At 41.9% G+C, this 27663-nt stretch overlaps 2 protein-coding genes across 2 annotated transcripts in view; one reads left to right on the top strand and one right to left on the bottom strand.

The window, feature by feature from the left end:
- LOC134438660 (polycystin-1-like protein 2) overlaps positions 1-21649 on the top strand; it is a 29133-nt gene extending 7484 nt beyond the window's left edge. Inside the window, exons 6-42 of the mRNA XM_063188273.1 lie at positions 348-577; positions 1051-1292; positions 1537-1705; positions 1833-1942; positions 2103-2232; positions 2336-2525; positions 3840-3886; positions 4197-4496; positions 4924-5069; positions 5458-5637; positions 6437-6574; positions 7257-7409; positions 7511-7635; positions 8180-8300; positions 8480-8611; positions 9588-9813; positions 10244-10434; positions 10856-11086; positions 11302-11403; positions 11819-11997; positions 12442-12588; positions 13176-13375; positions 14416-14675; positions 15042-15231; positions 15603-15769; positions 16028-16336; positions 16438-16534; positions 16805-16945; positions 17246-17431; positions 17671-18010; positions 18322-18455; positions 18770-18897; positions 19100-19260; positions 19611-19821; positions 19979-20080; positions 20378-20509; positions 20618-21649. Of these exons, the coding sequence (XP_063044343.1) occupies positions 348-577; positions 1051-1292; positions 1537-1705; positions 1833-1942; positions 2103-2232; positions 2336-2525; positions 3840-3886; positions 4197-4496; positions 4924-5069; positions 5458-5637; positions 6437-6574; positions 7257-7409; positions 7511-7635; positions 8180-8300; positions 8480-8611; positions 9588-9813; positions 10244-10434; positions 10856-11086; positions 11302-11403; positions 11819-11997; positions 12442-12588; positions 13176-13375; positions 14416-14675; positions 15042-15231; positions 15603-15769; positions 16028-16336; positions 16438-16534; positions 16805-16945; positions 17246-17431; positions 17671-18010; positions 18322-18455; positions 18770-18897; positions 19100-19260; positions 19611-19821; positions 19979-20080; positions 20378-20509; positions 20618-20752 (6382 nt within the window). The 3' untranslated portion in view covers positions 20753-21649. The remainder of the gene's footprint in view (positions 1-347; positions 578-1050; positions 1293-1536; positions 1706-1832; positions 1943-2102; positions 2233-2335; positions 2526-3839; positions 3887-4196; positions 4497-4923; positions 5070-5457; positions 5638-6436; positions 6575-7256; positions 7410-7510; positions 7636-8179; positions 8301-8479; positions 8612-9587; positions 9814-10243; positions 10435-10855; positions 11087-11301; positions 11404-11818; positions 11998-12441; positions 12589-13175; positions 13376-14415; positions 14676-15041; positions 15232-15602; positions 15770-16027; positions 16337-16437; positions 16535-16804; positions 16946-17245; positions 17432-17670; positions 18011-18321; positions 18456-18769; positions 18898-19099; positions 19261-19610; positions 19822-19978; positions 20081-20377; positions 20510-20617) is intronic.
- A 449-nt stretch (positions 21650-22098) lies between these two features.
- On the bottom strand, positions 22099-25292 carry psmd7 (proteasome 26S subunit, non-ATPase 7). Its single transcript, XM_063188819.1, has 7 exons — positions 25130-25292; positions 23869-23960; positions 23682-23774; positions 23492-23589; positions 23228-23308; positions 22852-22943; positions 22099-22748 (listed from the first exon to the last, which is right to left on the bottom strand). The coding sequence occupies exons 1-7, from the start codon at positions 25201-25203 to the stop codon at positions 22286-22288; spliced, it is 993 nt and encodes a 330-aa protein (XP_063044889.1). The 5' UTR covers positions 25204-25292; the 3' UTR covers positions 22099-22285.
- Between the last annotated feature and the right edge of the window lie 2371 nt (positions 25293-27663).

Genomic DNA, 27663 nt, shown 5'->3' with positions numbered 1-27663 from the left:
GGGTATGCCACTATGTTGGGGCTGAAAACGGTTACAATCGTTGCCCTGGGTTTATAAAGGTGGTAAAGTGTCTTATTTTTCATGTTGGGTGTCTTGTTTTAAGGAGGGAGTAAGTATCTAAGCTAGTGAGAGTCAATGGATCACACATGCTACAGTGATCCATTGACTTTCACTAGCTTAGCTACATATTCCCTCTTTTAACTTGTCTTAAAGCAAGACAACGCCGAACATAAAAAATAAGACACTTTACCACCTTTATAAACCCTGGCCAACGATTCTAACTGTATTAAGCCCCAAAATAGTGGCATTCCCCTTTAAATGGGTTGAGTCCATTTTCTGTTTGGTAGGTCACAAGCCAGTGTGGTGCATCAGTACAAACAGCCTGGGGTCTTCACCGTGGGGGTGGAGTGCAGCACAAGCGAGTGGCATGTGACGGCACAGAAGACCATCACCATCCAGGAGCCGCTGGGAGAATTTGGTGTGGTCCACTGTTACAGCGCAGACCAGATAACCACTGGCCCGAACTGCAAGGCCCTGGCCAACACCCCTTTTACTCTCCAGGTGGAACTGGAGGCAGGTAACCAGCCAACACGGTGCCTCTAACTGTCAGCATACTGTACATGCATGCATATCTCGCCTTCTTGAGGCCAGGCGCAGGCCAACAGCATAAAACGGATGAGAAAGTGGACGTCCCCATATGCTTGATTTACCCCTTTCATGCCTTTCATGCCATATGCTTGCTATGGAAATGGTGATGACCAAGTCCTGATCTGTTACATAAGACTCTTGGTAATGTCATAGCAATGTTTTTATAATATAATTGAGATCTTTCAGCAAACAGTGGTTTGGATCACCGGCGATCTCATGGACACCTGAAAGTGACAAAAACTAATCATTATGAGTTTCAGTGGGCAGATGTCCCTTGCAGCACACATGAGAGAGAGAGAGAGAGAGAGAGAGAGAGAGAGAGAGAGAGAGAGAGAGAGATGAGCGTTAATGGAAATCTTTGTAATAAATTCGGTAAAGCCAAAGTCATTTCCACCCTCACAGGAACAAACGTCACCTACAAAGTTCAGTCTGGGAGCAGGGTGCTGGCCCTGTCCTCTGCCACCATTGGCAGCTCCCCCCACAACATCACCCTGGAGCGGCCGGACGTGGAGCCGGGCTGCTATCAGCTGACCCTGCTTGCCTCCAACAACGTGACGGCAGTGGAGCGCTCCACCACCCTGGAGGCCTGTGTTGTGGAGCCAGTGCTGGGCCTGCAGGCGTCCGTGTCCTCCTCCTCAAGTAGTGTAAGTGATGCGCACACATCCAGTAAAACAGGTGCTGGATCAAACAAACGTGCGTGAAAGAAGAAAGAAAAATCCGCACACTGTTTCTGCTCACCGATTTATTGAACACAACGCTTCGACCTCAGGCGGTCTTCATCAGGTGTATAGCACGAAGACCGCCTGAGGTCGAAACGTTGTGCTCAATAAATCGGTGAGCAGCAACAGTGTGCAGATTTTTCTTGTGTCCTCCTCCTCCTCCTCACAGGATGCTCCGTGCCCCGGGTCAGATCTCAATGTCTCCGTGTCTCTGGACAGCGGAGCGCCGGTACAACTGCTCTTCCAGATTTCTGACAGTGACAATAACACGGTGGAGGAGGCCAGGCGGATGGAGAGTGGGCACCTGCAAGTGTTCAACATTTCGACAAGTGTCCAAGGTTTCCCCGTAACATCCTTCCAACTTTTGTTGATATTTGAGAATTTTGAATTCCAAAAACACATGACATACGTAAATGTGCATAATAATGAAGTCCAAATACCAAACTTTATATTTTTTATTTTTAGGAATGGTGCAAGTGAAGGTGAAAGCATGGAATCTGTTCTCAGCTGTAGAGCAGGAAGCAGGGAACACAACAGTGGATTGCCTCCCTGAGACCAATCCCACTCAAAATTCAGTAAGCAAATGTTAATTATTAATAAACCAAGAGTAAATATCTTATGTTGTTCCACACCATCATAACAATTCTGTTCAAAGCAACAATTCAGTGGTAATACTAATACAATGATCTAATTACATGTGCATATTCACATGCATATTACATTACATATTTTCAGACAGAGGAGCATGTGAGGCTTCCCAGAGAGATTACTGATATTATTATGACTCCTGCCCAACCAACTATTGATGAAGACATTGAACTTAATGTCAATGGGAAACCAAACTACGATATTCGCTGGCGCTGTGGTAAGTCAGTCATGTTAGTTACCAACAGCTTTCACATTAACCACAAAATTCATTGATGGCAGTCTAATTTAGATATAAGTCTAATGTTTCTGATGATTTTCAGTCAGTCAGAATTGCACATGTAAGCAAGAGCATACGGACAGGCCACATGTGATCACCAAGAGCTGCCACCCAAGACCCTATGAGTATGATGTGTATGTTATGAATGGCACACGTACAAGTGGAAATAAAATTATAAGTGGCACTAAATGTGTGACTGTTAAACCAAAGACAGATATCGATGTCCGCATAAGGTGAGCAGACCTTTCTTTTTGTTTGAACATACAGTATTTTAGTCCATTCATTATTTATGAATCAACATTTAAATAATGACTGGTAAATATAGCAGTTTGTTCAACGACAATATAATAGTCCAGTAGACCATAGGAAATGGGATAAAGGTGAGAACTATTAGGATATGGTATGAATTAATTTGTTTTGCATATTTTGCTAGTGTAGGTGGAGCAGTTTTAGAACATGATGAATGAAACCCATTTTTGTACACAAATAATTCACATGAGTAACAAGTAATAGAAATTAAGTAAATTGATGAAGGAAATATATGCATCATTTCTTTTTAAAAAAAAGACACAAGATGTGGTCCCCTTTAATCCCCTAATGACATCTAGAATGCCTTTATAAAATAACTGTGCTGTCTTTAGTATTGACACCTAACAGTAGCCTCTTACTGCAGCACGGGTCGCCGGCGACCCTATTCGCTTTCTGAAAATGCTTAACAACATCCTAACAACATTGCTGTGACATTACAGAGAGCCATAGTGCTGCGCTAAGGGGTTAAGGGAATTTACATATTTAGTGGTAATAAAAGTCTTACATTCTAAGGAAAGAACTGTTCATACATATATACTGCAGTCAATGACAATAGCTAATTAATGCCGGTATATGTAAAATGTACTGATGCTAGGTTTGAATGCCAAACATAATTGTACAAAAGGCTTTCCACATGGTATTAGGTGATTATTAACCCCTTAGCGCAGCACTATGGCTCTCTGTAATGTCACAGCAATGTTGTTAGGATGTTGTTAAGCATTTTCAGAAAGCGAATAGGGTCGCCGGCGACCCGTGCTGCAGTAAGAGGCTACGGAGTGTGCTTTATGCCATTTTTTTATTTAAAAAGGGTGAATCAGGATGAACTATTTTACTGAGCATTTCATTTATTTTCTATTATTTGTTAGCCTGAGGAGCCAGCCCATTTGAATTACTTTGTAGAATTGTGTTCGAAGTAATTCAAATGGTCAGCCTAATTATTTGTTACTGTCATTAATGATTTGTCATGGGTTTTCTATGGGCATGGCTTATGTAATTTCAAAAAATAATGCTCAAGGGTGCCAGAGCACTTAGGCCTACTACTAATATATGCAAAGCAACTTGCATTCGTACCCTAATTCACACCTTTCTTAAAATTCTACATTTCATACATTTCTTTCCATAATAATGAAAATGTAACTATCACATTGGATATAATCGTATACCTTTTTTCAGTTGCGAAAGCTGTGTTCCTCCGATTAATACGGATAACGGTCTTTCTATGACTGTGCACTGTGAAGGTTGCCAGGATATAGTGTGGTTAATGGAACTCTTATCTCCAATTCCAGTAAGTATCTGTGTTTATACTCTGATGTGTTTAGAGTCCCAATTATATTTTTTAAATTAGTTGGGTTTTCATGGGTTTGTTTTGTTTTTTTCTTCAAGGAACTAAGCAGCTGCGGCAATGTGAAATATTACACTGTTGTACAAAATGGAGGGAGCTCCTTTAGGCTAATGAGACGATTCCTTCGAAGTGCAACTCGTAATTTCAACATGATAGTTTATGGTATGTTCCCTGTTAAACGTCCAGATACTAGTTGTGCCACTCAATTCATTCATAACCAGCAGTCACAAAGTGGTTACTTTACCCATTGCAGGTATAAATGGAGACAGGTCTGGGAGCCACATATATACTATTCCATTGTTCGACACCCCAACAACGCCGCAGCTAACAACGCTGCAGCCAACTACGCTGCAGCCAACAACGCTGCAGACAACAACGCTGCAGACAACAACGCTGCAGCCAACTACGATCCCCACCACTCCACCTAGTGTTTTAACATGTACGGCCAACCCAACTGCTGGACATGTTCTTTCTCCCTTTCGAATCTCATGTCAAGTAACACAGTCCTTCTGTGTTCCTGGGCCTTGTACCTACTGCCTCAAAACTTTGAAAGGTGAGGAGCCATGGCAGGTTTGTCAATGTCTCTGAACATGTGGGAAGATGATAATGCAGTAGCCAGAGTAGTTGAAAATGTTTCAAGTTGGCAGCCTCTATGGGAAAGCAACCATTTAGTTCCTAGGCATGTAGGCTATAGAAATTTCATCACCAGCCAAAATGGCCAATAGATGTTCATCTTAGGCCTACTAGCCAAACACAAACTCCCTAATGGGTCAGTGGCTAGTAAGTTGGTTGTTTCTACCAGCCAAACTCAAATTTCTCCAGCATTTGGCTGGCTGGGTGGTGCTCATTTAAAGCCCTGTGTATGACAGCAATGTCATGTAACTTAACCATAGTCACCTCATTTTTATACTATTTTTAAGTCCACACCTGTCAGCTGCTTTTGCACTACTTTTTAATTTTAACATGTTCACCTTTCACAGGCCATAAAATGTATTGTGGTCATTATTCCACCGTGAAGTCTATTTTTCTGCCAAGAGGGGACCGTAAAAACAACGACATCCTGACTGTGGTTGCAACTGTGTCGAACCAAGCAAAGAAGACCTTAGACTTCAGATTTGATGTCACGGTTTGTATTGATTCCTAGCATATTTGGCAATTATTAGTTAATTTAGTCTATTCACAGTATATGATGCACAGTCACATGTATGTGAGTGCATGGTAAGCTTAAATGTGTACCCATATACAGTCACACAGGAAAATGCCACAAATTGTTAATCATCATATTAAACATATAATAACACATTTCAATATATCCGCAATAGTTGAGTCCACATGTTGCTATGTAAACTATGTTAATGTGCAATTTAGATTGACATTTCTGTACTAATGAATACATGAATCTGACCACAAAATGACATGCTTTTTATATGTGGAAGATAGCTGTCAGCCTCACTGAAAAAGGCTCACAGTTCTATTATTTTGTCCAACTTGAATTCCTCTATATGCTCATGTAGGTAACTAAAGCTCAGACGGCGTCGTCTGCAGGGGACCTTCAGAATGTGGTGGCAAACCAAATGGCAGAGCTGCTGAAGCAGGGTCAGCTGACAGGCGGAACCCTGGCCCAGCTGTACCAGACTGTATCTGGTGCCATTAATAAAAATAACAGTGAGGAGGACAAGGGTGCCAGAGAAGAGGTAGGGGTCAGGTGCACATTTGCTGAATGCAGTCGAATGACTAAACTACACACATGGCGTACTTCTCAAAGTGAAGTGTCCTATCCTTGCTAGGACGAGTAACACCCATTTTCCCAAGGTGTTTCCAATGATTAATTACACTTAGAACTTGGCTAGTCATTAGATGGTCTTTGGTGAAATCAGCGAAAAATGGGCGTTACTCATCCTAGCAAGGCTAGAACACTTCACTTTGAGAAATGCCCATGGTTTAGGAAGAAAAAGGCTTGCTCATGTCATTACAGCAGCTGTCCCTAATCAGCACAGCTCCTCAGACAGCTACATTATAAGAGAGTGCGAAGGACTTTCATTTGATCGTGAGGGAACCAAAAAGTTATCTGAGGAACCCTAAGAGATATCTGAAGATCCTAAAAGTTCTGGAAGGAATCCCAAATTTCCTTAGACAACATTTGTAGGTTATTCCTCAGTGGCATTGGAAGGTTCCTGGAACAACCCTGAGCTCATATGTTCTCTGAGTAACCTTAAAGTAAACCTCAGGCTTCTTCCAGTAACCAGTTTCTCAAATACTATATACACTTGCTTCCAATGGGAACCTTTAGCTTCCTCAGAGGACATTTGCCTCCACTGCGCAAAATGAAGGTTCTTCCAAAAACTTTTCATTTGAATGCAATAACTCCTGAAATTAGTGGGCAGAAAATGTAGTTGAAATATGACAGAATCTTTACTCAAGCCAGTTCACCTTCATTAAATGCTAAAAAAAATGTAAATTCTCTTTCAACATTCAGTTTTTCTTAACTTTCAGCTCAGAGAGCAGATGCTGGCCAATTTGTCGGTAGCAATACAAAGCAGCCCTGCTGAGAGCCCAGGAGAGGTAGAGGCAATAGCTGACGCAGTGGTCCAACTTACCCAGCAAGAGGATGAGCTCACTACAACAGCACAGGTACAAGCTCCTGTGTGGACTATCCGCATAGCCAAACAAGCAATGAGAGATGGCAACCTGGTCCCGCTTTCAATGCTAGAGGCACATGATGTGCCACCCACAGGTGACCCAAAACACTGCGGGCAGACGCACCTACATAAAGACAGAAAGTGTCAATACCTGGCCCAACCTCCTGCGTTTGGCTAGGTATCACAAAGCATATCTGTAATCAGTGCTGGGTTAAGATGGTCTGGGGCTGCTGTGGGGCCCCCTGGAGGGCGAGTTTCGTGACAAATTGACACAGATAGTGTCATAATTATGAGATGGGAATAAAGGATAATATGTCTACCAATGTACTCAACACCACAGGCAATTTTCACAATTCTGCAATTTTTCACTTTGGCCAAACAGGGGACCTCTGGCAGGTGGAGGCACCTAGGCTGCAGCCATAGCTTGTGCGTTAATCCGGCCCTGTCTGTAAGACGGTTTATTGTGGGTGGAACAGGTGGGCCAAAAGCCTGCCAGTAGGAATCATCTACATACTCAATTCATACAGGGTGTGTGTGCTGCCACCTGCTGCAACATTGTTTGCACTACATACAGTAGGCCTACATATAGTGTCTGGCAGACAGGATTTGGAAAAACGTTGAATCTCCAAGGACCAGACTCATTGATAACACTTTTTTGCATTACTTCTTGACAGGTAATGGTAAGCAACGTTTTGGCTAATCTCAGCCAGTCCCTGAGCTCTTTCAGCCCTGAGGATGATGGAGGACAACAGATGCTGGAAGCAGCTACGCCTCTTGTCGAAGCGGCAAGCAACATCATTGAGGTCTCCGCAGCAACAGACAAACAGGTCCGTTTCTTACATGACCTAAACAGTGTGGTTTCTTTCGACTGAAATGTGTTTGTGTCTAGCACATACATTTACTAGGTGACGTAACGTTTTTATTTCAGAGAGAGATCACGGGGAATCTACTCAATGCTGTGGATCATGTCCAGAGTGCTCTTCTGGTCGGAAAAGACATCGGTGACGGGCCCACAGTTATAACTACTCCTAAAATCAGTCTATATGTCAACAGGTAAGGGCCTGCCCATTGCGCAGACTGATCACTGCGGCCACATTGTTTTGTGGAAATCTCTTAAAATCTCTTCAAATGTGTCTTGTGGGTCAATTGTGATTTCCCAACCCTACTCTGTTGCTCTCTCCCACTTACTTCCTGTCAACATCTTCATTGCCCATCAAATAAAGGTAACAATACACTTCAGAATGTGGATTGCACTGAATTGGTGCATCACTTTAACATTAACCTACCGTTTTTCTACACTATAATCATTTCTCTAACTAAGTTGTCACATGTTATGGTCAAATGGTGTGTCGTGAAGGGCACTCTAGCCCAGTGATTCTCAAAGTGTGGGGCAGGGCCCATTGTTGGGCCTTGAAATTATTTCCCAAAAATCAAAATAATATGTGTGTGTGCGTTGCTGTTGACTATTCATTTGAATTGTATTGTTTATTGGGTCAGAGGTGGGCCTCAAATATTTGTGACTATTTCCGGTGGGCCCCTAGTTAGTTGGACTAGATTGGGAAGCCCTGATCTAGCCGTTTCCATCTCTCTCCTGCAGGCTGCCTCCTGGGGATCTTGTCAGTCAGCCGTTCACTGTCCAGAACAGGAGTGCCGCCAGCTTCACTCTCCCGCCTCTGGATGCCTCTATTGTGCCCCCTAAAGCTCCAGTGGACGTCCGGGTAAGAATAAGATAGAGAAAAGAAAATGAGTTATATACAGTAGTAGAGGCAGATTAGTTTTACTGAATTTACGCATTTCTGGCTGCTGCAAGCACATACATCATTTCACTCAAGCGGCACAGTATTTACTCAACCAAACGACCCAATTGACCACCTAGCTTCTCCATCTCCTTTTTCAGATGATGAACCTTGAGACGAATCCTTTCTCTTGGAACGATGCTCATACCATCAGTAGCAAGGTGGGAGCTCTGTCTCTCACCAAAAAGGACGGCTCCCCCATCCCAGTTGGAAACCTGACCAATGAGATTGAGGTTGGCACTAAAAGCAATGCAATGGGGAAATAGTCTTTTTCTTTTGTTTTGTCTTTTTTTGCTTCTGTTTTGTAGGAGTGTATGAAAAATCTTGGACAATGGATTACACAAGTAAACGCAAGGTGCACAAGGTTTTTCTTAAACTTCAAGGAAGCTCACTGTGGTCATATACAACACTCCTGTCTGAGTACACAGTAAAAAATGCAGTGTTTGTTACTTCAACACTTAGAGAATGCTCTAGGATGAAATACACTAGTGTTTAATCAACACTGCTTTTTTTACTCTATACTGATCTGTACGAAAACACTCCTTTTTAACTGAAACAGCAAGTCTGAGCTTTCATAATGTCCAGCTATGTGGTCTCTGATGTGAGTACTGTACTGTATGTTTTCAGATCCTTCTGCCTAGACCACAGCTCCTGTCTGAGCACACAGTAAAAAAAAACCGCAGTGTTAATTACTTCAACATTTAGAGAGTACTCTAGGACAAAACACACTAGCTAGAAGAAGTTAAATTGACTCTTTAAGTTTTAAACCAACACTGCTTTTTTTACTCTACTGTATACTGATCTGTACGAAAATGCCCCCTTTTAACTGAAACAGCAAGTTTGAGCTTTCATAATGTCCAGCTGTGTGGTCTCTGATGTGAGTACTGTACTGCAGTGTTTCTCAACTGGTGGGTCGCGACCCAAAAGTGGGTCGCGGAGCCTTGGTGTAAAAAAAACGTAATTCTAAAAAAAAAAAAATCTAACTTTTCCTGCAACAATTTACAACGTGTCATCTGTCGTCATAGATACAATCTGAATGTTTATGCGAGATAGATAGCGTGCAACCAGTCACTCGAGTCTTGGTTACATTTTGAGAATTGCATTGAATTGACTTGAACGCTAAAAAAAATTGGGTCGCGACCGAATGAGAGTGGAAAATGGTGGGTCCCAAGACTGTTCCAGTTGAGAACCACTACTGTATGTCTTCAGATCCTTCTGCCAAGGCCCTTGGCTACAGCGGTCAACAGCACTCTTCTGGAGCTGGGGAACTTCAGCACCATCATGATCAACGTGACGTCACCCAACGTGTCCCTGGTGCTGAAGATGGAGCCATCGGAGGACATCACATTGCACCTGCTGATTGGCTACGAGGAGTACCCCAACAGCACCCACTACGAGGCGCACACCTACCTGCCCCACCCGGACACCACAGGAGGTACTCGCACATCGTAACTACTCACTCTTACTTTAACCCCCACAGAAATATAAAAGAAAGCAAAATCACCTACCGGTACAGTGCCCTAGCCTGGTCCTGACCATCCCATAATACTACCATTTCATTTCGTATTTTAAACATGTGATCAATCACTTACAGTACACACACTTTGGTCATCTGACCTTCCTCACCAAAAAAACAACAACACAAGAGTAGGTGATTTATTGTTTTTACTTGTGGAATGCACAGTGTATGCAGATTTTCCTTACTTTTGAATGTGGTGTGGTGTGCAAATGTGCTTGTACCACTGTGTACTGTGCACCACTGTGCTGGGGTGTACCAATGTGCTTGTTTTTGAAATGAACGAAAATAAATGATCATTGAATGATTGAGGAACGTCTGCTTTCATATTTCCCCCAACTCTGGACAGAGGAGAGGTACACATGGGTGTTAGGCCCCAAGACTATGGCCATAGATGTGGGCGTATACTACCTGCTGGTGAGGCCGGTTGTGGAGGCTGGAGTCAACTCTACCAATGCCACAGTAGCAGTCACATCCATCGCTGCCGAGTGCGTGTATTGGGATGAGGCCAAGTCGAACTGGAACGACTACGGCTGCAGGGTATGTTCACTGTAATGACATTTCTACACTAATGTGATGCTGTGTATTTTTTACCTCCACAAAATGGTTTTCTTGACTGGACACCTGAGTTCATCACTCATTTCCTGTTGTCTGCCTACTGTCCTATTTAATTAAAGGCTATAATGCCCCCTCCAAATATTAAAAATGATTTTATAGTTAGTGCATTATAATATGCTTTATAATGTTGAAGCGTCCAGTAACTACTTCCAAGAGAAGTACTAACTTTGCGGAGCTATACGTTATGAGTAATGCATGGTTCAGATGTCAAGCATCAGTGTATTAGCACTTAAAGAGTGTTATAGAGAACCATACTTATTTACTTGCAGTTAGTAGATGAGGATGGTTCTAGTAGTAGGGATTAGTAGTTACTAGTAGTTACTAGTCATTTCTGCCTTCACAGGTTGGCCCTCTGACTACACCCCTGGTCACTCAGTGCTTATGTAACCACCTGACATTCTTCGGGAGCTCCTTCTTCGTCATGCCCAATGTGGTGGACGTCACCCAGACGGCTCAGCTTTTTGCCACCTTTTCCGACAACCCGGTGGTGGTGTCTTTCATTATATCCATCATCCTGCTCTACTTCATCGTGGTCATATGGGCACGCCGGAAAGACATTAAGGACGTCGCCAAGGTACCTGTTATTTAAAAAAAAAAATACACAGCCACAGCCATATCTTTAAAAAGGGAAATATTTGGACCATAATGTGACAAGATAAAGGAGGTGTAATAAAGACCATTTTCAGTCTAAACTCAATTTTTACAAAATATGTAGTTACTGCACTTTGCCTTTGTAGGGCAGTACAGAATTAGCATTACAGTTAGGAAATGGACATTCTGTCTTTTCAGGTGAAGGTGACTGTGTTGGAGGACAATGACCCCCTGGCAGAGTATAAGTACCTGTTGAACATCAGCACTGGACACCGCCGAGGGGCCTCCACATCATCTCAGGTCTGCACACCTCACTTAGAGTGCCATCTTTGTTTCTCTTGTTTTGCCCTTTATGGTGCAGACACTCAGAGTCAAATGTAACATTCTTCCAGTTGGTCGTACCCTTTTCTATTGTTTATCCCCTTAAGACACTACCCCTGTTATAAATCAGCTGTTGCCAGAAGGGCAATGACCATGTCACCATGTATTACTAAGCCCTGTACTGTCATAATGTGTGGTGTAGTGCTATGGCAGTTATGTTTTTTCAGTGACTATTACAACGTCCCAGTGGCAGAACGGTGTCTGGTAAGGGGCTATGTGTTAAATTAACTCTGCATCATTACTGAGGTGCTAAATTGATACCGCAACATGTACCATGTATACATCTGATATGGATGTCCTGTGTCAAAGCCCTGTCTGTCTCTCTGTGTTGCAGGTGGCTGTGACCTTGCAGGGCACTGAGGGAGAGAGTGAGCCGCACCACCTGACTGACCCAGGCAAGGCCGTGTTCGAGAGGGGGGCGGTGGACATGTTCCTCCTCACCACGCCCTTCTCCCTCGGGGAGCTCAGGGGCATCCGCTTTTGGCATGACAACTCAGGAGACGACCCTGGCTGGTAACTAGCTAAAGATAGCTTTTTGCGACTTTTCAAGAACCCATCCTTTATTTTCTTATCAGTAAAATGTTTTATGTGTTAATCTATTAAGACGTGGGCCCTGTTATAACTTTGCTGTTACCAGAATGGCAATGACCAAGTTGTAATGCATTACTAAAGGCTCTGTGTAATGTTGCAATATGTGGTAGTAGTAGTCGTAAAGTCTTTTCAAAGACTAGTCCACAGTTCCAACTTCCACCAGCGGTGTATTGTGCTTTATGAGGCTACGCAATGATTGATGACCCTCCAAATTGAAAAGAAATATGTTCACGCGGCCAGCCGTGTACTGTCGATCTCAAGCCTAGAATATAACAAAGAACTGAGACAAACTCAGTGTCTGTCACATTGATGTTTCATAGTGATATTTACAGTATATGACTGCTTTGACTGTTCTGGGTACAACAGGTACATTAACAAGGTGATGGTGCAGGACATGGAGACGGGGCAGAAGTGGCACTTCCTCTGTAGCTCCTGGCTCGCTGTAGATGTGGGAGAGTGCGTCCTGGATAAAGTCTTCCCTGTAGCCACAGAGATGGAGCTGAAGGCATTTAGGTAAAAAAATAACTTAAATATTGTATGATACATTAATATTTGTGTTTGGGTTTTGCTGCAGTTCTTATGATAGCTACTGGTGACTGTCAATTATAATTTTGAAACCAAACATCAGTATAAACGTAAAATTTCGCCTCGGGATTAATAAATGATACTCTACTACAGTGATTCTCAAACTTTTTCAGACCAAGGACCACTTTGTCCCCCCAAAAATGTTCAGGGACCACCTGTCAACAGAATTGACAGTTGATGGGTACTATTTCGACACTGTTAATTTTTATGCAGATCATTTACTTTTTAAGTCACATTTACAAGTCTTATTGTGGTGAAAATATGACATGTTGGCTTTGTAATAATGTTACAAATATAGCCTTCTGCTAGCTTGTCTTGGAAAAGTAGAAATCCCTTTGAGGACCACCTGAGCTCTGTCGCGGACCACTAGTGGTCCCCGGACCACACTTTGAGAATCACTGCTCTACTAATATAGTATTCATAAATACGTAAATAGGTAAAAGGGGGCAGATTAAAATAGAGAAAAATATATTTACTTTAAAAAAATGCTAATGGCCTTGTCTTTCCTATCTCAGCAATCTGTTCTACAGCAAGACGTTGAAAGATTTCCGCGATGGGCACATCTGGTTCTCGGTAGTCAGCCGTCCCCCGAACAGCAACTTCACCTGCGTGCAGCGCGTCTCCTGTTGCTTCTCCCTACTGCTCTGCACCATGCTCACTAGCATCATGTTCTACGGCGTCCCCACGGACCCTGCTGAACAGACCATGGACTTGGGTAAAGATCCAATTCTCTTATTATGCGTCCTTTTGTAATAAAATTATAACCTGTAGTTAGGACTTTTGCTTTGCTGTTTTCCAGGCTTCTCAATGTCTCTCCTTTCGCGAAAGAATCTGATCTGATTGTCATTGTCTCGTTGTTTATTAATGAGTTTTCATAACACCTTTATACAAAGTTGTTTGAAGTCGAAGTAGAAGATCTATTACAAATGTAATTACAACACTAACAGAATGTCACATACAGCTCCAGGCCACTTTATTAGAATAGCATGAAAAAGTTGATTTATTTCCATAATTCCATCAATAATGTTAAACTGTCATGGATTGTAGATTCATGGCCCAGTTGTTTAACTATTCCAATCATTAAATTGTTTATTTTTACAAAATTGAAGAAAATTGTGATTTTATTACAATATTCTAATGATGCGAATTCCCCAATTCATGGGTTTTTTGAGCTGGAAGGCCAAAATATGTAAAAAGAAAAAATTGAATGATTGGAATAGTTAAACAACTGGGCCATGAATCTATAATCCATGACAGTTTAACATTATTGATGGAATTATGGAAATAAATCAACTTTTTCATGCTATTCTAATAAAGTGGCCTGGAGCTGTAGTTGCAACTACATAATATCATACTACTACTGTTGTAATTACATCTGTAACGGTACTTCTACTTTCACTAGATTTCTACATGATTTTGTTGTACTCTTAAAGTCTGTAATGTTCTTGTAAAGCTGTTTCAGGAAAGACCATAGCAAAAACAGAGACAAAATTTTGGTGAGCAACAGAAAAAAATGATTTTTCAGGTTTAGTTGCGATCACAAACTGTGGCTAAGTTGGAGACACTCCATCCACTCCTGCACCAGTATCAGGGCCTCAAGATGTCATTGCTAACGAATAAAACTATAACGTAGCTGTCATTATACTGTACATAATACTGTAGACAAATGTATGTGAATGAGACACTTTAGCATTCACCTCTGCTAGTAGATGCCTTTTCAAGGTTGTCTTTTTGTCTTCTCGTCTCATCTGACAGGTCACATTGAGTTCACTTGGCAGCAGGTGATGATCGGTGTGCAGAGCTCCATCATCATGTTTCCCATAAACCTCCTGATCGTCAGCATCTTCAGAAACACACGGCCTCGAGAGAAGAGGTCCAAGAAGGCCAAAAAGGACAAGACCAAGACCAAAAAAACAGACCCTCGCAAACAGGCCAAGAGTGGGCGCGTGTCCCCAAGCCAGCCACCCTCACCTGAAAGCCTGCACAGGGAGCTAACACCAGATGCTGTTATCAAGGTACAAAGTTAAAGGTTAACTTACATACTTACTTTACTTTTATTTTTCAGGACATTGCACATTAATGTCATGTATGAACATATACATACAAAAATGCATATACATATATGTAAATGTGCCAGATTGTAGCCCAAAGGCTAATTTCCATCTGGTGTCCAATAGACAGTCCAATAGCGTTGCATGCACAGTGTAACCACAGCTACCTAATGAAGGTGGAATGAGTTCTTCAATTGTATGCTGAAATGGTCTAAAATAGATTTTTTTTTATTTGTACACATTTCTATTACAAAATTTTGTGATATATTGAACTTGGCTCTTCTTTGGGTACAAACATGTTACTAATATCTAGTGCCTGGTTCTCCCTAGGACATCAAAAGAATAGCTCAGTCCCTATCCAAGGTGATGAAGAACCCTCTGCCCCGGATCGATGTGACGTCTGGCAAGAGCCCAGACATAAACACTCTTTTGTCGCTCGTGGAGGACATCATCCGACAGCAGAACCGTGCAGGGGACAAGTTTTACTCAGACGACTCCAAGTTCACTGTGTCTTTGGAAGGTCCTTATATTACGCTCAATTACATTATGCTCTTTTTTGGTATATTATGTTATATTATAATATTAATGGACATTGTTGAGCAGGGTGGAACACCTGAATTCTGAAGTTGTGATCCAAAACATTTGGCTATATAAGTCCTTGAAATTAAGAAAGAACGGGCCCTGCCATGGCCAACCGGTAGGGCACTCGTCAGCCAATGCGGCCAACCCGGGTTCGATTCCCGGTCCAAGTCATTTGCCGACCCCTCCCCATCTCTCTCCCCACTCACTTCCTGTCCACCTCTCAAACTGTCCTGTCAAATAAAGTTGTAAAAGACCAAAAAAAATCTTTAAAAATAAATAATTTAAGAAAGAACGATTTCCTCTCGACAGACAATGGTTCCTCGGACACTACGAAGAAGGCGGTCAGTGACGGCCAGAGGAACAGCCTCTATAGCCAGTACCTGTATCGGCAGCTACAGCACGTGGAGAAGGAGCTGGGCCTGCTGGGACCCTCCCGCTTCTCCAACCCCGAGAGCTACAACCAGGCCGTGCAACAGGTCTGTGATAGGCTGATAACTATGTCATCACTTCTTCTCTATTCATTTCTTTTGTCCTTTCCCCCATTTTCATGTTCATGCCTACATTCTTATTTCCATTTGCCGTGTTCTTATGCTTTTGTTTGTGGGAAGCACATTGAATTGCATCTGCGCATAAAGTGTGCTATAAGAGGATAACCCCTTGAGCTAAACGATCTCATTTTCAAGTGGGTTCTCAGTTTAATATACGACTAAGCTTTCCTCGCCATGCCATGGCAGGTGAGGGGCATGAAGGGTCTTCTGGAGCCCCAGCTGTCCTCCACCTCCTCCAGTGCTGACCATCGGCCTCACAGCCCGGAGGACGGCTCAGACGAGGCAGCAGCAGCAGGGTCCAGGAAGTGCTGCCAGGGAGGACTGCCCTGGTGGTTTGTGTTCGTCGGCTGGCTTCTGGTGCTGGCGACGAGCGGGGTGTCTGCGTTCTTCACCATGCTGTACGGCCTGAAGTACGGTAAAGAGCGCTCCGTCAGCTGGCTCATCTCCATGGTCGTCTCCTTCTTTGAAAGCCTCTTCATCACCCAGCCCTTGAAAGTAAGATAACTTCATACTAACTTCCTTTAAACAAGTGTATAATAAAGCATATTGTTAATATGATTTGACGACTTATCTGTGTTGCTTTCAACCTCATGTAGGTGATTGGTTTTGCGATATTCTTTGCGCTGGTCCTGAAAAAAGTTGACCAGGAGGAATATGATGATGTGCCTATTGATGGATCCCTACCAAATGCAGGTGACTGTTAATAACAGGATTTCTATATATTGCCAGTTTATCAACAATTATAAAATCATATCTACCAGGATTTGAGTAGCAATATTTCAGCTGAGGCGATTAAACATTAACTTTTAACTTTTAAACTTTTAAACTTACCTGAACAAAGTGTGGGTGGGGTGGATCTGAAATACAAAAAGCAGCCATGGGAAAAAAAACATAAAACTAACATGTTTGTAAGGCATTACATGAAATAAACAGGTACGTACTGTATCTACTATATGCGGTAAGGTGATCCGGATGCTGTGCGGACTGCAAGACGGGACAGCACTTGCAGCTTCTACCAGCCTCCACCCCCCTCAGACATCGAGAAGATGAAGCAGAACATGATCAAGGAGCAGAAAGTCTTTGCTCTCATCAGAGAGATCCTCAGTGAGTAAACATTTCCTGCTAATCGATGAAAATGACAAAATGTGAAACCTATGGGTTCATGGTGTCATATGTTCGTTGTGTTGATTGAAATGCAATTTAACACGTGCAGTCTGCAAAACAAGTGTCAATCTAACACCATGCCAGTATTGGGGGCTATTAAGTGCACTTGCACAGGAACATACACATTCAGAATATGTACAATTGGATTGTAGGTTAATATTAAATTGAAGATTAGCATGAAAATCATGTTATAAAGGAGGAAACAACAACACACTAACTTGTCTTTTCCACTTGCCCCAGTCTACATGGGGTTCATGTGGATGCTGCTTCTGGTTGCCTATGGGCAGCGAGATCCCAATGCCTACTATCTGACCCAGCACGTGCAGCGGAGCTTCAGTAGTGGCATCACAGAGTCCATGAGCCACCAGGAGGTGTTCACATGGGTCAACAACTCACTCCTCGGCAACATCTTTGGACAGTACCCCGGTAAGAAGCAGCATCTCGCTTGATTTTAAACAAACAACATGTAAACCATGTGTGACACATGATAGAGATATCTGGAACAGCATGATAGGGTCCCTTTTATGAATTGAATTTGAGAAATAGTCAAATGGGAATATGAACCTAATCTCAAAACTTTTTAGTTGTCATACAGATCAGTCTCTGTGTGTGTGTTTTTTTTAACATATTATGTGTTGGCACCACCTTATGGTTGTACCGTGCAGGTTTCATCACCGATGGAAACTCCAAAATGATTGGCAGTGCTCGCCTTCGCCAGGTGAGGGTGCAGAAGGACTCCTGCCGCATCGCCCGCTCCATGCGGCGCTCCGGCGCCGACTGCCACGCGCCCTACTCCTGGGAGATAGAGGACATGGGCTCCTACGGACCGGGCTGGAACCGCTCCAAGGACATGATGAATGACTCGCAGATACATACAGACACTGCCCCCTGGCGGTACCTCAGCCAGTCCAAACTCAGAGCACATCCCATCTGGGGCGGCGTGGCCGTGTACAGAGGAGGGGGCTTTGTGGTGAACCTGGGGCCCGACCAGCCGAATGCCACAAGGTGATAAAAATGTCAAATGGGGATCATAGCTAGAGTCAAATTATGAAAAGAAGTCCATGCATGTTCACAGTCTAATCTTTGTATTCAGACAGTATTCCGTGTCCTTGCATTAAACACAAGTTTTATAATGACAAATTAAGAGCAGCTGTTTGACTACATGGACAAAACTGAACAAAATATGTGTCTAAAGTTTCTACTTTCTGGGATACTATATGCTACTACAGTACAGTTTGAGACCACAGAGTAAGAAAAACGAGAAAAAAAAAAAGAGATAATGGTGCTTGATTTGACGATTTGTCTCTCCTCTCCAGTGTGCTTCAGTACCTATTTGATAACAGATGGCTGGATGTGTACACGCGTGCCATCTTTGTGGAGTTTACTGTTTACAATGCAAACGTGAACCTTTTCTGCATCGTCACACTCATGCTGGAGACAACAGCTGTGGGTAAGGTGGACCTCTTCCTCAGTAGAGATATTTATATTAACATGATAAGAGGGGTGTTGCAAGATGGTGTAGTGCCTCACCCAGACCACTCACTTACTAATTCATGTAGAAGAGTTATTACCACTAAGAGTGGTTTACCACTAACATTCATTCATGTTTTTTTTTTTTTAAACCATAGGATTCTTCTATTAGTGTTTACTGAGCATACAGTACAGTGTTGCTAAGCATTTTACGAATGCTCTCTGGGATACCATGCTGATGAGCATATGTTTTTTCCCCGTGTCTAATACCTAAATAACATTATGACTGCACAGGTGCATTCCAGTATCGCAACGAGATACAGACTGTTCGTCTCTATCAGTCGACGGGCGGCCTTCACATTTTCGTCATGGCCTCTGAGGTCATCTACTTTCTATTAATCTTCTACTACATGTATGTTCAGGTAAGTATCACAGTCATTATTTTTGTTTATGAAAAAATAACGATTAAAAATTATACCAAATGTTTCATATTTGTTAGTTTTTATGCTGCTATGACACTATTCTACAGTATGTCTGTCTATACGTTTTGGGAGATGTGCACTGTTGGCCTTATGAATGTCCCCATCCCCATTACCCTGACCTTGGCATTGACCTTCCTAACAGGGCAAACTGATGAAGCAGCAGAAGTGGAAGTACATCAAGACCAAATGGAACCTTCTGGAGCTGGCCATCATCATCCTCAGCTGGAGTGCCCTGTCCGTCTTCATCAAGAGGACGTTACTCGGCAACAGGGACCTGGAATTTTATCAAAACAACAAGGGCCAGTGAGTAACCATTGTCCTTGCACAGGAAACCTGGTTTTGGTACAATTTCTAGGGAATTAACACATTTATATTAGGTATGAAATATTATTTTTTACAACCCCTTTTATTTAAAATACTACTTAGAAAATGGCTTCATATCTACATTTTTTTCACTCTAAGTACTCATAGTAAATGCCTCACATTCAAACACCAGAAAGTTGCCCTGCAACATGAACAAACCCTGCTGCCCAACGGATCAAAAGCAGTTAGGGGATCAGGTCCGTTGCTCAAGGATAGCCTACTTAAGACACATACATGTAGTCATGAGGACAAATTAAGGCAACCTTCTTTGCTCTCATCTCTCCCATCAGATTCACCAGTTTCCATGAGACGGCGACAGCAGATGCAGCACTGGGCTACCTGATTGCCTTCCTGGTTCTCCTGTCCACCATAAAGCTGTGGCATCTGCTGCGGCTCAATCCCAAACTGCACCTAATCACCGCCACCCTCCAGAGGGCCTGGGCCGACATCTCGGGCTTCCTGCTGGTTATGACCATCATGATCCTGGCCTACTCCATCGCTGTAGGTTACCCCACCACAGCCACCATACAAATACCTCTCTCTAATTAGTGCAGTAGTCAGCTGTAGATAGATAAGTGTGATTTACAGACTTAGTTATTTAATTGGGATTTTGTATTTTAAGAACTATTATACCAAACAAATGTGTATCTTATTGCAGTGCAATCTAATGTATGGCTGGAAGCTGTACTCATATCACACTGTCCTTCATGCGGCACGGACTATGGTCAGCTTACAGCTTGGTATCTTCAACTATGATGAGGTAAGCTCTTGGTTAATATGTTATTCAAAAAGGCTGATATACAGTACACAGCCTAGTAAACTAACCCCACCCGTCAGCGGACAAAATTATGTTTATCCTGTGAGTGGGTCTAGCCTCGGACAATGCCCCAGGCCCTGAAACTGGCGGACCAATCACAACGCAGGAGATCAGTTTTGAATCTTTGTATGCAAACCGGGCAGGGTATTGGCCAGACTAAATATTCACATCATAATATACACGGCACAATATACCGTATATTTTTTCATCTGTTGTTTTTTTTTTCCAATTAAATTCCAGGTGTTGGATTATAACCCTGTTCTTGGTGCGTTCCTAATCGGATCCTGCATCATCTTCATGACCTTTGTGGTGTTAAACCTCTTCATATCTGTCATCCTGGTGGCATTTAGTGAAGAGCAACGTCATCACAAGGTGATCAAAAATGGATTGACTCTTATAACATTACAATCTCCTATCTCTGTTAACAAATGCACAGCGGCTTGTGATTTTAACCACCTTTGGTGACTACACGTTTTCTAGCCCTCTGAAGAGGAGGAGATAGTGGATATGATGCTGATGAAGATCTGCAGTCTGTTCGGGATTAAGATCAAGAAGAAAGGTGAAGACTGCGGTGCAAAAGACACAAGCAATCCTGGACCATCCGTCATATCGTGAAACTGCAATTGTTACTTCAAAAGTACAGCTGCCAAATCTATGTTATAACTATAATAGTACGATTACTGCATGTAAAAGCATGTGAGAGCAGGAAATATCTTCAGCTTTTTGCTCCAAGTGTGCTAACTTAACCCTCTTGAAAGACAGCACACCTAATACTTGGGGTAGTTGTGACATGGTATAGTCATAGTGCATCTTCATACATGGATGTCAATGTGTTGCTTTCCTTCATGGAGGTTTTGGACATTGTAAACAGTTTGTTGTTTCTGCCAAACGTTTGTGAAATCACTTATGAATCATCTAACTAAACTAGTTAGTGCTTCAGTGAAATATATGTGATTGTGACGTATAATAAATTCCTTCAGGACAAAAATGTGTGGAGTATTTCATAGTATTGTAATACATAAATGCAATACATTCAGGGTGAAGAGGAGAGATTTTGATTACCTGCAGACGTTCAAAGCAAAGAGTATGTTCAGTTCATACTGGTTCTGTGCATTTCACCATCAACCCGTGTAAGGGTCATTGACATTTTTTTAAGTAGTCAGGTGGCGCACCCACAGCTAATGCCACTATGACATGCATTCATTTAAGAAATATATTCCATGTCAATGAAACATATTGTAGAATCAATCGATGAACAAACTTAACACAATGGTGACATTAACTGTGGTTGCACCACCATGACGACCACTTCTAAAAACATCCATAACCCATAAAGCAAAATTTAGACAAATGCAAGATTTCATAAACAATATTTCATTAATACACCATTCTCTTTCCAACCAAAAAAATAGCTACATTACGGTTTCATGAGTTAGTACTGAAACTCTGTTCTTCTATATTTTGCAGATATGGTTGTGTTGAGTATTTAGAATTAGAGAATATCCTGCCAAAAGTTTGAAGCCCACTTCAACAGAGCAGTAGGGAAGATTACGTCCTCAAACTTTAAGTCCCAGCTTTCTACGCTTGAACACTGATAAGCTTCAGGCATGGTATATCACTTGGCATGAAATATTTCCTTTATTTACTAAAAAAGGTCTCACATACTGTACCTGCTAACACAGATTTCCTAAAAAGGGCATAGAATGCTTCAGCCGTACAAATAAACCCGACATCCTTTACATCCTGTACGGAGTTGTTTTTATTATTAAATTTTCATGTCAAGAACTGTTTAAGATAGGTCCGCACCAAGGTTGTCTGAGTTAATTTTGCTGTGGTTCTCATTAATGATGGTCAGATACAAGCATCAGTGCTTTTTCTTACAAAAGAAAGGGGGTGGGATGGGGTGGGGGGGGACAGGAAGTCACCGGGTGGAGGGGTGACAGAATTTCTGGACAAACCAATGGGATTCCCTTGACTCGTTTAATCCAAACAGAGGTTATGGAGTCCTCTTTATCGAAAAGATAAATACAACGCCCAGCCACTCCTGTACATACAAACAGGGATAGGGTACCAAAGAAAAAAACAAACAAAAAAAATTCTCAACTTTTGTCGAGAGTGTTTGAGTCCATGCTCTGTTAAGCATCAAGTTCATTTCTTTTCCTTTTTCTCCTCTTTCTTGGCTGAGGCATCTCCCTTCTCTTTGTCCTTGTCCTTCTCCTTCTCCTTTTCCTTGTCTTCCTTCTTCTCCTTCTTGGCGTCATCCTTCTCCTGGCCCTCCTTCTTCTCCGCGTCACGGTTGGCTATTTTGTTGTTGATGAGGTTGTGGAGGGCGACCACAGAGCGGATGAGAGAGGCCAGGTAGACCACCAACATCTGGTCGTTGGTCTTCAGATAGAAGGCCTTGATGAACTCCTGCAGGTTCACGTCTGGCAGCAGGTTGAAGACGTCCTGCAGCTGGTAGATGATCTGGTGGTTGATGGGCAGCTTGCCCGAGGCCACCTTCTCCAGGTAGCTCTTGATGTCCAACAGTTTGGAGTTCAGGCCCTTCAGGCCGTGCACTTGGTTGGTGATGCGCTGTGACAGTGTGCCAACTGTTGTGTCCTTGATATCTCTACAAAAAAAAGTTTTAAAAAACAATCAAGTTAAGTGGGTGTAACTTGACGGCTAGGTGCCATCAATATCATCGTAATCAATGCATATCAGTTGCTCTTTACCTGAGCAAGTGCTCCACGCCAACTTCCTCTGCCTCTTCTGCTCCAATTTCACTAGTCACATGCTCAAACGTCTTTGAGGTGGGAGTTCCATCCTTCATTTAAAAAAATAAATAAATAAAACACAGCCACAGTATGTTAGGTCTTTATTCCAATGATGCATGAATGCATTTCCTTTCATGGATTTAGAAGCTTTAAACAACAACAACCACCAATCTAAAAAAAAAAAGAAATACTGTTCCGTGGTAGAACAGGAAGTTAGAAATCTGCAGACAAATGAATGTGTAGTTGTAATAGTAATACAGTACTATATATTACTCTGTACTACATCTAACATTAATGATTATCTGGAACTAAAGATTCTTGAGGACAAACTTACATCATGAACTTCTTCCACAGAGATGTAGGCCTCAGTGGGTAGACCCAAGTCTTTAGGCTTCACATCAATGATAACCAGCACCTTGCAACCAAAACAAAACCTTATTTAACTCAAGATTCAATCATTCGAATGTTTTTAAAATATGACATATGTAGAAACAAACACATTATGAGAAAGATATGCCTAGCAATCTATGTTCTTCAATGTTGGTATACACTTTGTTGATGGAATCGAATTTGATACGGCTTGTCTAAAAACACTTACAGAGTTGGAGCAGTACTGCTTCATGAGTTCATTGATGGCAATGTCGTTCTTGTGCAGTTTTGGACCGGTGTGATACCATCCAACTATCCTTTCCCTGGCTGAACAGCAAGTAAATATAAATATTATTTTTTTTTTTCTCAAAACATAGAATAAACAAATTCATTGTATCTGCATAGTTGACAACACCTACCATTAACTTTCTTGAACATTCCATACATATTTTCCAAGTAATCATGATCCAGGAACCACACAGAGTCATCTTTGTCATCCTCATCAAAAGGCACTAGATGTCAAAACATTGAAAATGATTAGGACAAGTATTAAATCGCAATTTTCTGTTTGTAACTGAGGTGAATATGGTGAGGAATAGTTTCAACCTGCAAAACTGTTGGACACGTCAAGAATCTTCTTCTGCCATGACCCGAGAAGAACACCCACAACACGTTTCTGACTTCCAACCTTTCCGATTCTGAAGTTGAAAATAAGGGGACAAGGTGATAGACACGTCAACATTCATCATTCACTGTTGTCAACCATGGTAATGTTTTCATATGATATGCCCATTGCTGGCCATAAGGCAAACATTTATGAAAACCTACTTTTACATGGGGAAGAGAAACTGCAGTTGCATTGATTATATCCAAATTACTGATAATTAAAACGGCGACAACACTGCCCCAAGACAGCGACAGTTCATGCTGTTTCCCCAGGAATACACCAAAACATCTGCCATGAACATGATGAACATTTAAAAAGGTATGCATTTGTATGTCCGTCTTTCACGTTTTCAAATGTGGTGCACTTAATCATTTGCCATTATAGCAGACTTCAAATAAATGAAAGGGAAGTTGTCATATTTGTTTAGAGTGTATTATTGCACATGATAATGGATGGGCTATTAGCTCGTCGGCTAAATGACTTAGTCATGTTGCTAACCTGAGGCTAGCCGAAGCCAGTTAGAAATCGTTGCTATAAACACAGGGGATGTACTTCGTCGGAATAGCTATAATACTAATACTGTGACAAAGACGGCCAGTAAATGCTGAAAATGAAAATGAATCACGATGATAGACAATATTATCGGACCTGCTCAGTAGGCACATCAGTAGGCTAATAGATAACGCTGTTCTAGCGACCAAAATATCACACCGAAAAGTTGTTAGCATTTCCACTGCTCAGGGACTTGTCTATTGTTTAGTGACTAGTTACTAATTTGGGTCGTGCTAACTGTACAGTCACAAACGAGTTGTTTTTTAGGGAACATTTATATTGATCGAGCGCTTTTACCAAATTGGGCCCACGTCTAATGTGATTTGCAGACAGTTATCAAAGTTTGTCTGTTTCAGTCCGTTACAGTTGCAGTGTTATGAGATTTCATGGTAAACGCTGAATTTAGGATCGTACATACAAACACTACTACTTTCGAGAGAAGTGGAATTCGATATATACAAAAAAACGTATTAGAGGTAGCAAATTTGTTGAGAAACAATACATCATAGGCTAGCAGCTACCCCTGCCTGGTAATGTTCATTCACATTAGCCAATGAGCCAGCATTGCTAAGCCCCAGAAGACGATCTGGATCCCAAACCAAAGTGTAGGGACATAAACCATTGATGAAGTAATACAATTTTACCAACCTGTTAAAATGATCAACCACACTGAGCAGAACAAGGGGGTGGACTACTACTCTCTCTACTGCTAACTCCGGCATTTTGACAATTTGTATTCAATAACCGAGCTAGCTAACGTTCAATTCACTTGACGTTCTCGGCAGGTCTGGACTGTTTCCTGTCACACACCACTATTCTAAAACATGCCTGCTTTTCGATTGTCGCCATCCAGTGGCTTGGAGGGGAAGGGTGACAAACCAACATTTTTTAAAGGTGCACCATGTAAAATTGTTTGTAGTTTATTTCCAGATTTCATGCTGCCCTTTCATAAATGTTACCTTTCTCGTGAATACTTACCACCAGCCCCAAATTCTAAGTACTGTATTCATTATGACTGGGGAAATGTTCATACATCAAAATGGGGATCTTCTCCATGGTCCGGCATTTTTAATTTCCATCTTTAGCTGTAAAACTTACTGTACTTCAGTTATATTAGTAAATATTGGTTTGTTATTTAGAAAATATTAATGAAAAGATCAAATTTGGTAATAGGCAGCACAGTAAGTTTCAATGAGCAGCGTTGTTGCAGCCCTACCCATTCTGGCCACATTCTACACAGTGCACCTTTAAGTTTCAAATTCATTATTCTTATTTCATATCAGGAGGAAATTATTTTACCTGGTCATGAATCAAATACATGATAACAGCCACAACAAAAAACATGAAACCAGAACTCTGATGAGGCCATGGCATGATTGGAAGCAGCCCATTCATCCTTTGCTGTAGCTCAGGGGTGGGCAATTATTTTGGCCCAAGGGCCGCGTTGGGTTTAGAAAGTTGACCAAAGGGCTGGATGTCGTAGGCAACTTGCCCGTGCCAATAATAAGAAATGGTGTACACCAACATAATTACACCATTGTCATTTATGCCATTCCTGCTAATTGTATTTAGAGGTAGACTTCAGTAATCTTAGTTTTCCAAGACCCTTGTTTTAGGTATTCAATTTAAGAATGAGTGACCATATGAATCTGCATTTTTTTCTTGGAAAGGCTGTGAGGGCCGCATGAAATGGCCGAGCGGGCCGCATGTGGCCCCCGGGCCTGAGTTTGCCCACGTCTGCTGTAGCTTATTTACTGATGAAATGTGAAAAGGCTGATATATAGAAGTAGTAGTTCATACACTGCGCTCTTCTGTGTGGTGCGTCTCCAGTTGAATAACTTGAAAGGTGAAAAAGTGGATCGCACTTGGGTTCTTCTTTTCTTCTTTTTTATAGCAGCAGAAGTGTAGACAAACGTTTCGGCTGTTGCCTTCGCCAGTGTCTCTCTCCTGGTATGGGAGACACTGACGAAGGCAACAGCCGAAACGTTTGTCTACACTTCTGCTGCTATGTAAATACAAAATAAAAAAGAAGAAAAGAAGAACCCGAGTGCGATCCACTTTTTCACCTTTCAAGGCTGATATATAGGCCTGCATTTTCCAGTGGGATCTAACACATTTTGATTAATTTCTTAGGGTTCATTGTGTTTTTGTGTAAAGCAATTCCCAAATCATCATTACTTTAAGCTTTGTTGTAATGTTTTAGTAAGCTCCCTCCTTGCAATGAACAAATAAATGTAACCTTTCTTTGCAATGGACCTTGACTGGCGTTCTGCTTGTTCTTCTGCACAAAAGATGAATAGGCCTATTGACCTATGGCTGTGAGCCAAACAAATAATAACTACCAGTAAAAAAAATAATAATACAGTAATAAAAAATATAAGTATGGACTAATTAGTCAGTACTATAGGCCTAAATATAGCATATAGGCAGATAGCGTTTATCTGTTGTGCCCAGGCAATTAGCCCAGCTAATAATCATAATTAACATTTGGGTCATAATTTACAACAGCTTCTAAAGTGCAATCTACTTTTCGGTGAAAAACTATCCTCCAACTTGCGGTGGCTTTGGTCCACAATGTTTCCATTTTTCCATTTCGACCACTAGAGGGGGCATGAGCTCACCTGTGCCACTCATTTGGCCCAGGTGTGAGATATTACCTGCACATAGTTCTTCATCTCAGATGAGTGAACTACTCACGTGAATATTGAGATTTGAAACTGAACAGTGTTATAAGGACTATTTTGAAATGTTTTTGTTCGATTTTGTTTTAGGCCACAGGAAAGGAGGGATGGATGTAGTTTGACATACACACTTACAGTACATGTACCCAAAATGGTTACTGACATGATGACCAACCATAACAAACTTTCCCCCACTTGCTACATCGTTACTGATTTCTTTTTATATTTCAAGTAGCACAGTGCCTACACAGTACGTACCCCACATGTGCGCCCAGTCGCAACGTTTGGTCCAATGTGGGTTCAACATTATTTGGAACGGGGGCACTTCTCTTTTGTCCCTGTAACCAACACACTAGAAAGATCACCTATTTACTAAATATCCACCACAAATATGTTTATATCCAACAGGGTAACAAAAAATGGAATGCTTCATTCAGAGTCAGCATACACAAATTGCCAAGGGTATATTATAACTATACAATTTACATTGTTACTATTTAA

The sequence above is a fragment of the Engraulis encrasicolus genome, chromosome 22, assembly GCF_034702125.1.
Source record: "Engraulis encrasicolus isolate BLACKSEA-1 chromosome 22, IST_EnEncr_1.0, whole genome shotgun sequence".
Classification (NCBI taxonomy): Eukaryota; Metazoa; Chordata; class Actinopteri; order Clupeiformes; family Engraulidae; genus Engraulis; species Engraulis encrasicolus.
This window is presented reverse-complemented; position numbering and strand designations above follow the sequence as displayed.